Source organism: Thermobia domestica, chromosome 11, assembly GCF_964235325.1.
Source record: "Thermobia domestica chromosome 11, izTheDome1.hap1.1, whole genome shotgun sequence".
NCBI classification, from domain to species: domain Eukaryota; kingdom Metazoa; phylum Arthropoda; class Insecta; order Zygentoma; family Lepismatidae; genus Thermobia; species Thermobia domestica.
Window position 1 is genome coordinate 32,757,649 of NC_137464.1, and position 12,040 is coordinate 32,769,688.

General features: G+C 36.6%; 1 protein-coding gene across 2 annotated transcripts in view; it reads right to left on the reverse strand.

Moving 5' to 3' along the window:
- Positions 1–1,426: 1,426 nt before the first annotated feature.
- Positions 1,427–12,040, reverse strand: part of LOC145664017 (uncharacterized) — a 47,941-nt gene continuing 37,327 nt past the window's right edge. For both annotated transcript variants that reach the window (XM_081730308.1, XM_081730307.1), the window contains exon 2: positions 1,427–2,069. In XM_081730308.1, the coding sequence (XP_081586434.1) occupies positions 1,632–2,066 (435 nt within the window). In that variant the 5' untranslated portion in view covers positions 2,067–2,069 and the 3' untranslated portion in view covers positions 1,427–1,631. The remainder of the gene's footprint in view (positions 2,070–12,040) is intronic.

Below are 12,040 nucleotides of genomic sequence, written 5' to 3' on the forward strand. Positions count from 1 at the left end.
CAACATGAAGATTCTGTAGCTTCCTGGGGAATCGAATCCGCTTGCATGCGCACCAACCATCGGCTTTACCGAGATATAAATTTCTTTTACACATATTTCAATAATTTTCGAATAAACAAAAAAAAAAGTTAAACATTCTTTTATGTCCATAACAAAATTACTGTCTTCTACTGAAAAGTGTTTTTCAAAACACTGAATTGGTTTGGAAAACATTTGAGAGCCTGACATACTAAAAGTAATACAAAATTTACCATTTTTCTTTTGCTTGTTTATTCATAAGTAAAAGGAGATAATCAAATACAACTTATCACAATCATAGATAATGTTATTCTACAACAGGAAATATGGACCTGAAGGATTTTCAGTGTTGTCATCTATAGAAATAATGACAACAGTGTTGTAATCCATACAGTGTTGCCAGAATTATATTTCCCCCAAAACATAAGACAGTGACTAGAGGAACGAACTCATCTGCATTTGATTACGTATCATGTTGTTTTAGAATCCTGTGAACTACTTTTTAAATAACATTACTATTTAATAACTGTATGTTAAAACTATTTTGTTTATTACACACTAAATACAACTATTATTTAAAAAGAAGTTTACAGGATACTAAAACAACATGATACGTAATCAAATGCAGTTGAGTTCGTTCCTCTAGTCGCTGCCTTAACCTAGATTTTGGGGGAAATATAATTCTGGCAACACTGTAATCTCTATGGATGACAACACTGAAAATTCTTCAGGTTCATATCTTCTGTTGTAGAATAGCATTTTCTATGATTGTGATTGGGCCGCAGTGGCTCTGTGGTAGAGCGTTCACCTCTGGTGCATGGGGTCCCTGGTTCGATCCCAGCTTGCTCCAAGTAAACTTTGTGGTGGACAAACACCGTGTGCGTGGGTTTCCTCGGGGTTCTCCCGTTTCCTCCCACTTTCTTCATCCCACCATTTCATTCATTTCTCATCATCACCGTCTCCTTTAGACTAGCCGGCATAACCGTGGGACGTACAACTCAAAGATTTCATTTCATTCTTTTTCTATGATTGTGATAAGTTGCATTTCATTATCTCCTTCCACTTATGAAAAATATGCAAAAGAAAAATGGTAAATTTTGTATTATTTTTTAGCATGTCAGGCTCTTAAATGTATTGTGTTTTTTTTTTTTTTCTGCTGTTGTAAGAGTCAAAACTTTTGCAATATTTCAGTCACTTGGTATGTGTGTCATCGTTCCACGAAACGTGAAACTGCACACTTTTTTTAGTGCAAAAACAACTTCCTATTTATATCCGTGATAGCGAACATCTCGGACGGGTTTAAATGTGTCAGTCACATGAAATATACGGTGCAAACGATGAAATAGGAGAGTATTGTAAAAATTACGACTCACTTTTGTTCTAAATGAGAATGAAATGAAATAACTCATTATATCAGTTAAATGTGTAATTCATGTATGTAAGCCAATCTTTATCTATCTTAAACATCCCAAATTTAATATAAAAATTCAATTACTTCCAATATGTTTAAAATATATAAAAAATCGAGTACATTTTCGTTAAAATTGTATCCGCAATAAGGAAGACCGAACATTATTACACACAGCAGCTTTAATCAGCACAATTAAGTGGAACTACCACTGAGAGTCCATCCTACGATGTACCTGATTTCCCTTATATTGAGCAACTGTTCCGGAACTGTTGTGGTTTTTTTCAGTAGCTTCAGTTTCGTCCATTATGCTGGCAGCAGCATTTTCAGCAAGAGTACTTCCATAAATGCTTCCTCCAATCGCACCGACTACTTCTCCAATTGTTGCACCCCAACCTTTTTGTTCAGATGTTCCGTCGAAAATTGATCCGATTGAGGCACCAACTCGGGATCCAACGGCACCTCCTGCAGTGGCTCCGGCCATTGAGGCAACTGCCTTTACTGTATTCGGAGGCAGTCCGTCTTTCTTCTTATTCTGTTCCGACATGTCTTTTTCTATCGCTTCAAATACGCGGTATAACTGACTTCCAAACTTAATAACGTCAGCTATGTCCTTCAGGCTGTTTCGTTGTTGGTCCATTTTCTAAAAATAACAATAAAGAGGATTATCACAAAATGTCATGAAACTAAAAATAAATAAATTAATTAAAGATGCGAGCCATTGCACTAAACTTAAAATCATGCTATGCTGCGGTTAATACTAAAACATTATTTATGGTATGTTAACCCATCTTAAGAATAAACTACCTCTTATGGATATTTCCATTGGAAACAACCTATGCAATATTGTAGAGTTGTTAATGAAATATGAACCAAAATGTCTTTGAGAAAATCGTTCAGAAAATAATTAAACCCCAAGTGTAAACTACCAGTTTTGTATTTCTTAATGATTATAGTCCGTGTCACCCGAATTGGCGTGTGGCATCAGCCAATAACCCTGCAGTGCGCTGTTACTAAACCTTCAGGGAGGAATCTAATCATTCATAATTGATTTTCTTCGTATATGAGGACAATTCTGAATGATTAGATTCGTCACTGAAGGTTTAGTAACAGCGCACTGTGAGCTTATTGGATGATGCCCAGTGGCGTATTTAGGGGGGGCTTCCGGGCTTAAGCCCCCCGAAATCTTACTATAGTAAAGTATATTAAATATCTTGCAGAATTTTCACATTTTCAGGCAAAGCCCCCCCCCCAAAAGTTAGCAAAGCCCCTCCCGAAACAAAATCGTAAATACGCCACTGCTGATGCCATACGCCAATTCGGGTGACGCGGACTATAGAACCCGGATTTAACGCACTAAAAAGTTAGAAAATATGCACTATAAATAAAATAATGAAATTAAATCTTTCTGTTTAATATCCCCCAATTATGTTCTTTAGGCTAAAGATGATGATGATTAAGACAAATGAATGATGATGAAAGAACGGGTAGAATGAGAATGTGGAAGGAAACGGGAGTGCCCCGGGAAAAATCACGAACACAATGCTGTCCACTATTAATCTTACTTTACTAGGGATCGAACCAGGGGCCTACGCACCAGAGGCAAGCGCTCTACCACTGAGCCATCATGCACCCATAATTAAAATAATGTGCACTTAAGAAACAATTTATTCATTTCTGACTCTAGAACAAAACTGGATTTCCTATAGTGATGATGAATAATTTATACTCTTTAAACTACTCTATATAGATCTCTTTGGGATGTTTTAAGCTAGGTACTGAAGATGTACGCTATTTACATTTTAAATACAGCATTTCAGTGCCATTCATTAAATGTAATTCACTCTATCCCAATTCTTCATATGAAACAAGACTCTTAATTGCAATGTAATATATATTCCCTTAAGTTATACAGAGTGTTTCAAAACAACACCGACAACGTTTGAGAGGTGATTCCTGATACCAAGATTAATATATTATATATATATATATATATATATATATATATATATATATATATATATATATATACAGTTATGTAATGCTAATTTTTTAGGTGGGTATACGCGCCATTCCTTGTTACACACACAACCACACACACACACACACACACACACACATATATATATATATATATATATATATATATATATATATATATATATATATATATATATATATATACGAGGGCTATCCAGAAAGTAGATTACGTTTTCGTCTGTGTCCGCTAGGGGCGGGGCTAGCGCGGCCATCTTGGGGTCAGAGCGTTGCGCAGCTCAGTCGGCATCTAGCCGTGCTAGTGAGAGGTTCGTGCTGTGCTCCGTTAAGATACTGTGACGGTTTGAAATGTCTGCGTTAATTGAAAATCCCGCGAGCTGCGAGGTGCGTGCAGTAATAAGGTTTCTGACAGCAAAAAACTGTAAACCGATAGAAATCTATCGGCAGCTGTGTGAAGTGTATGGGGACAACATTATCACTGAAGGTGGAGTGCGACAGTGGGTCATAAGATTTAAAAATGGCCGAACCAATGTTCACGACGAAGATCGAAGTGGGAGACCCAGCAAAGTGACTGCCGAACTTGTCGAAAAAGTCGATGTTAAAGTCCGTGAAAATCGAAAGTTCACAATAACGGAACTTTCTTTGAGTTTTCCACAAATTTCGCGAAGTTTGTTGCACGAAATCATCAGCGAAAAGCTTGGTTACCACAAGTTTTGTGCAAGATGGATTCCAAAAATCTTGACAGAGGACCACAAAAATCAGCGAATGGCTGCAGCGTTGCACTTTTTGGACGCCTACAATAAGGATGGTGACTCTTTACTCGATCGCATCGTTACTGGTGACGAAACATGGGTGAAACACGTGAACTGTGAAACGAAATTGCAATCAATGCAGTGGGGGCACACAGGTTCTCCCCAAAAACCCAAGAAATGCATGCAAACAATGTCGGCAAGGAAGATGATGGCGACTGTTTTTTGGGACAGAAAAGGTGCGATTTTGGTGGACTTCCTGGAAAGAGGCACTACAATAAACGCTCAAAGGTATTGCCAAACTCTGCAAAACCTCAGAAGAGCAATTCAAAACAAGCGCAGAGGAATGTTGAGCTCTAAGATCTTGTTGATTCACGACAACGCCCGGCCCCACACGGCAAATGTCACGCGTGAAGTTCTTGAATCTTTTCAGTGGGAGTTGTTTCCTCATCCGCCGTACAGTCCCGACCTGGCACCGAGCGACTTCCACCTATTCCCAGCAATGAAGAAGTGGCTGGCTATGCAGCGTTTTGATGACGACGAACAGCTGCAAGAAGAGGTAACGAAGTGGTTGAAGTCGCAGGCGGCCGAATTTTTCGACGAAGGAATTTCCAAGCTCGTACATCGCTACGATAAATGCCTTAATTTGAATGGTGACTATGTCGAAAAGTAATATTTGTGTGTGGCTTTCATCTGTATATAATAAAATTTGTTTCCTATACTTTGTTGATTTTTTATTCCAAAACGTAATCTACTTTCTGGATAGCCCTCGTATATATATATATATATATATATATATAGGGTGTTTCATAATTACTATTACAGCGTTGCTTGGGGTTGAAGGTAGACACGAAAACATGCAAAAAGTTTATTAGTATTGTTACGCCCAATTTCAAAGCGAATTTCCGAGTTATGATCGCGGGAAAGTGCTGAAAATTGAACTTTGAGATTTAATAGTTATAAGACTAATAATGTTAGAAGCAGTATGGTGAATTTCAGAGGAAACCATACTTGTATTTTCAAAAAATGCTACATTCAAGATAGTCGGGAAATTACGCAAGATTACATTAAACATTGCCCCATTCAATCCACAAGTATCTATGAGACCTTAACTTAATGTGTGAAATTCTGTATCTACTGGAGCCGTTCACACTGATATAAATTCCAACAACAATAATAAATCGGTCAGGAAAATATGAAAATGCCTTTGCAGATCAGCTATCCTAAGAGATGTTTTTCTTCATTCGCACCAGGCAAGTGTCGGTATGGTACCTAACTTATAGACCGCAAGTAGTTTCCTTCCCAATGCCTTTAACGAAGGGCCTTATTCCTCTGACATCTTCGTCATCAAGCCGGAGATGCCATAGTTACCTTTATAATTTTAGTAAATCTCGGGCTATCAGCCAGGTGAGAGTATTGACATCCGATGTTTCGAATGCAATCATTGTATTCATCTTCAGAGATTGTGATGAAGAGACCGGAGATGTGGGCATGTATATATGGTGACTATTTAGAGGCGGAATTATGAATGGGGGTTTATGATTTGCTAAGGGAAATGCTGGCTCCTGATTGGCTATTGTTGTGGCTACGAGAAATGTCTTTGTTGAATGTCTGTTTTTTGTTCCTGAAAAGAGCCGGCCTCATAGGGCTGAGTTGAAACTCATTGTGTCTATTGAGAGACTGTTCTTTTCGGGTGAGATAACTATATGGCTTTCTTCATTATTCTGTCCCAAAAATTGCTGCATTTGGCTACTATGGTGGTATTTGTAAAATCAATTCCGTGTCCAAGCTGACACAGTCCTTACTTTCGGGTTGCTGAAGTCTTATGTAGCTGTTGTGTTTTTTGCATCGTTCTTCTATTTGTACGTAAAGTTTATTTTATGTATGATCTGCCATATTCACATGGTATACGATATACATCAGGAGTGCGCAGCTGAGGGTCGCCTTTTACTGGTTTGAGTAATGATCTGATGTTGGTTGGAGGTTTATGAGTAGCTCTTATACCATATCTGTCAAGGCAAGTATTCTGCTGAATTTGCCAGGGGTGCGGCCGATGAAAGACAATATGGTAGTAGAGAGATAATCTCACTCTTAACTTCTGTGATAATTTTGTGTTGGAAAGTAACAACTCTTTTTACGGCCATGTTGATATCTGTAAGGCAGTAACCATTCCCTTGTAGCGTCGAACGAAAATAGTTGAATCCCCTTGTAAACTTTCCTGGTCACTTACGGAGACTACTCTGTATATCGAAGTGTTTAGTACTGTAAGACATTGTGACTTGTGATGGAAGCTGCTTGCGTTGAGATGAAGATCCATATGTGTCGGCTTCTTATATACTTTATATGAAATACATAAATAAATATACTTACATCTTTCTCTGAAGTAGTAGCTGGAAAATTAACATGTTCTTTGGATTTTTCTTCGCTACTTCTCGATGTCTTCGTCTTTACATTTTCGTCAACGAAATTTACAAAAATATTGTTTCTCTTGTTTTTCAACAAATTTTCTAACGCCTTCTTGGACATCTTGCAAATTGCGAAGCAACTATTAATTCGTCAATCCACAAAGAAAGTTTAAACACTATTAAGCAAATATTTTCGAAGTACCGGTTGTACTGAAATGATCAAAGATAGCTGTGACACGCTCATACGTTATAAGTCGTTCCTGACTTTTGTTTTCTACCTCCTCCTGTTAACAAATTTTCTTCAAATATTTTTATCTGAATGAAACCGAAACGACAAAGAAAATGTTTATAAGTGTTTGCTCAATAGTACTAGCTCCTGAGTATTTATCGAAATCAATTGTCGCTTTCTTTGATGTCAATTGCGGCTACAAATGAGAAATGCTAATCCAAGGTTCTCTGTTGTAGTAAATAGTATTGGGAACGACCTTGAATGCTTCAAACTAGACCGACGATAGGTCTCATATTTTGTTATTTTTGTGGAGGTCAACGATTTCTTGGTGCAAATATATTCATTTAATTTCCTCTTAACCCTTGAACTAAAATAAAGAGCACATTTTTTCGGAACCTTCCGCAATTAGCAAGAAGCAGGTTTCATCCCATATTGCCTCGCTCAAATTGTATCCAATCGGCAGACTCTGAATTTGGATCAAAGAGGGCGTGAAAACATGATCATTGCTGTGCCAAAACAGAATAACTTCAATGTCACCACATGAATATAGACTGTACTCCTCGCCCTTCTCATACTCAACTCTATTTTCCACTGATCTTTAGAAACAAGAGTTTCTAAGAGTTTCCAAAATAAACATTTGGAAACAGCATGACTTTATATAATAACATCAGAGTTCAGCCTTCAGAAGATCGGAACAGCGCATCTGACATCTTGAGGGAAAACTACTGCAGGTTCAGAGTGTTGTATCCATTATAGAAAGGATTCTCGGAAAAAACGACTCCCACATCCTGAAAATACAAACATTTAAAAGAATTTAGGCATCATTCGCGACAACAGCCCAACGACGAGCTGTTTAGTGAGATTTTTATTTTGAAATACAGTACATGAAAAGCAGTTGTTTGTTCCAATGAAATGAGTATATTATGGATCGAATGTAGCGTATACCCGCGTACTTCCTAAATTTTAGGTGGCTATACGACAGTTTCCAAAAATTAGAGGTGGGTATACGCCGTATACCCGCGTATACCCTCCATTACATCCCTGTATATATATATATATATATATATATATATATATATATATATATATATATATATATATATATAGACCAACCTGGGTGTACAAATATTTCCTTTCGGAGTTATGGGCTGCCGAAACAGGAAAAAAAAAAAAAGTGATCTTTGAAGATCGATAGCTCCAAAACTATGGGACCTATTGTAGTCGGGTCAAGACTTCGCGCCCTATCCAAAAATCCATGTTCCAGAATTCTGAGGTACTTCCACAACAATTTTTTTTAGAGGTAGTTGGTGAGTACTTCAAATTATATCCCTGTAGCCAAACTCCCTCCATAAAAATTGTTGCGTGAGTACCTTAGAATTCTGAAACATGGATTTTTGGATAGGGCACGAAATCTTGAGCCGACTTCGCTAGGTCCCGTAGTTTAAGAGCTATGGACCTATAAAGTTCATTTTTTTTTTCTCATGTTTTCGGCAGCCTGTAACTCCGAAAGGAAACATCTGTACCCCAGGTTTGTCTATACTTTTTGTTTTATCTTGGCGTCAGGAGTTTCCTTCCAAACGTTGTCGGTGTTGGTTTTAAATATCCTGTATATGACTCGCAAGTGGACTTACTTTACAGTTTCTTTAGGCTAATGATTCCTAATTTCAGAAACCAGACGTAAATTCGATGCAACACGTGTCTTTTTGTCAACACGTTTTAAGATTTGTATAAATTGAATTAGAATTGGTGAATGTCACTGAAGTGCTACAGTGTATATATAAAATATAAATAGCCTACATCAGAGTTCTTATTTTCTATTTATTTATTTTATTTTACAATTTACATTTTGTGTAGCAAATTGCGATACAAATTTCAATTTCAGGGTTCTCACACAAAAAAGTGAAGATCGATTTCCCTGACATAAATTCTTGAACATAAATGGGTAGATATGCGGTAAGTTCTATCATACACTTTTTTAACGGCTTCCTTCATCGTCCAACACACCTTTAATTACCATTTACATATTTGTTATGTTCAATATGAGTAATTGTTATTTACACAAAATTTAATATGTAAGCATATAATAACATATGTGTGATACCGTATAAACTTTTTTTTTTGCTTGAAAAAACAATTAGAAGCAGTCAAGAATATATTGCCAACTCTTCCTGAGTCTAATACCAGGGCTCATTGTGGTCTTGTCTCTTATAAATAGTTGAAAAGTGACCAAAAGTACACGAAAAAGTGACCAAAAATTGACCAAAATCTCATCATGACCCTTTTTTCCTTTGTCAATTTCTCTATCACCTCTCTCTTTGTTGTTTTGTTTCATCTTTTCTTCTTTACTTATTCTTTTTGAGCTTCCTCCTTTCTTAGATTTTCTAAGTATGCTTTGTATTTACGGTAAGCAGACTTAGCAGATGTAAGAAGCTTCTGAGTAAGTGGAACCAGTTCTGGCCTATTTTCAAATTTCTTCATCCCAGATATTATATTTAACTTAGCATTGAGAGTTGTCAAAGCCATGAAATATTCAAATTCATCACCTACTCTTAAGAAGAACATACAAGAAGCATAACACAAGACGAACATGATGAACCACACAAACACACACACACAACGTTGAGCGGAGCGTTAACTATTACGAGAGAAAACTAAAAGATTATTATGATAGAAGAAAGAATAGACACAGAAGGTTCTCAATCCCACCATGAGAGCTTAAGCATCCACCAACCATCCACTGTGCTTTAGAAAGAATAAAAGCTAAAGTGAGAATAAAGCTGACTGTTTCACACATGGCAGAAAGTACTGAAGCTTTCAGAGGAGTAATGAGTACCAAGTTTCTGCCTTTCTCCATTTATTTTTATATTTTTCCTAGAAAACTGCCAATGCAAAACATGAATCACACGAAAAAGTCACTTTACCTCCCAAAACAGTAACTTTTAGTGACAAATTTGAAAAAAGTAACTTTTAGTGACCAACGAAAAAAAAAAAAGATAACTTTTAGTAACAAATTTGAAAAAAAAGTAACTTTTAGTGACTAACTTGAAAAAAAAAAAAAAGAGACTTTTAGTTAAAAAAGTTACTTGCTATGAGCCCTGTAATACTATCAGTCCTAATATTACCAACTCTGAGACATGTTAATCCTCACATTTACACTTTTAAACAGAATTTTGTTTTGCTTTCAGTTCTTGAATTTGTTCTACGAGAGTGTCTTGTTCTTGCTTGTAACATAATTCCATTTGTTTCTTCCTTCTTCCAATTTCTTATATTCAGCACTTATCACCTTTGATTTTACTTCCCTCTGCACTTTGGATTCGTTTCTGTTTAAAGTATTCATCATGGCGTCTCCGAGCTGAACGAACTGAGAGAAGCATTCTTCGATCAATAGAAATAGATTCTACATCTCCATAGAACATAACTGCATCATGCACCATCACCAGAGAATCTTCCATTTGATTTTCTACAATAAGTGTTTTATTGACTGAGAACCCGCCCTCCACTGAGGCATTGCCGTGGGATAAAATTAAATATATTTCCACAATATGCCACAAATCGGAATATTCTTGTTTCTTGGACATTATCTTTGCAAAGAAATCATCTAACCTGATGCTGCCCATGTTCTCTTCGTATTCTCTGATTCTGTACCTGCAAGAGACCCTGGATTCCAGTACAGAAACACATAAAATGACACTTTGCCTTGTCAGGTACAGAATCAGATATTCTATTATGCTCATGCAGAATTTGTAGGATATCCTAGTCTGATATCCTAGTCTGAGCAAGTTCTGGATTGTTCTTTTTTAGCCTGGGGTCCTAATCTGACAGAGTACATACCAGTTTGTACTTTAGAAGACTCTTTTCCACAATCTTCTTGATTGTGCCCAGCAAAAAGTTTCGACAGTCATACCTGAAAGCTAGTTTATCTTTATCTGATGCTTCCAGTTCTTTCAGTAGTTTTCTGTAGTAACATCAATGTCCACCTTTCTTATTTCTAGTAAATTTTCATTTGCAGTCAAATCCAAAGCAAGAAGCTTCACCAAAATATCAGCAAGTTTCATAATGCTTTGTTTGACACAACGGCTCGTTAAGATTCCTTAAGAGAGGTAGCAGTTCTGAGTACAGGAAACAAACAAATGGCTCAAGATACTGGAATTTCCTTTGAAATGGTTCACACACTGCTGTGACAATTTTGAAGAAACAATTTACACTTTAAAAACTGTCTTGCACATTTACATTCCCTGACTTTCGCTGATTTTCCAGAATTTGTAAATTTTGTATCGCATTTTCTGTACTATAATGAGTAATTACAGATTCATAAAAGAAGTCCAGTAAATACGAAAGTACTTCACAATTAGGCTCAGAAAAACAAAACATTGGCTGTTTTTTCTTCAAACATACACACCAAAAGGGGGGTTTCTTTTGGTCGGGATGTTTTTTGAGTTAGGTTTGTGGTGTCTCGTGAGGAGAAACCTTGTGAATACTGTGTGTTGGTTTTTACAAAGGGCGTAAATGGGCATCCGGTATATCTGTACTTCAAATGAAAAGCGAAACGAAAAGAGAAAGAAAGATAAGCGTATTTTTCTATATTTTCGGCGCTGAAGAATGTCGTTACTGTTTCAGTAATCTACTGTACACACTTCTGCGTTTTACCAAGCTCCATTCATGCTACGCCATATATCGGCTACGTCCACTATACTTTGAACTTGTTTTCTCTGCTACCAATGCGTCTTCAAGGGACATTCTTTTCTTTATTACACACTCACAAACAAGGGTAGGATCATCCAAAACCTGAGAAAGTCTGTAAGATGACCCACTAGCAACAAATTGATAAAAGGAAGGAAAGGCAAAGTGGAAAACTGTTTTATAACCCAAAGTCGTGGCACTTTTCTTGTAGCAACCGACCTTTCAAAGAAAACTCTAGAAATAAGAGTTGTAATTTTTCAGCTTCCTTATTTTAGCTTATGTAGTAATAATTACATTTTCAATTTGTATTGCATTTCCATGTTTTGTATCGGTTAAAGAAAACGCAGACTTACATCTTCAGGATAGCTTAAAACATCCCAAAGAGATTTAAGTTCGAAATATAAATGAGAAGAGTACAAATTACTCATTATCACTGTAGAAACACACAGTTTAATATTTTTGATCTAGAATTTATAATGTGTTCAACAAGTTCCGTTGTTAATTTCTGATTCACTTGTTACAAACTTTTCCTATGCTCAGAATGAATTTCCAC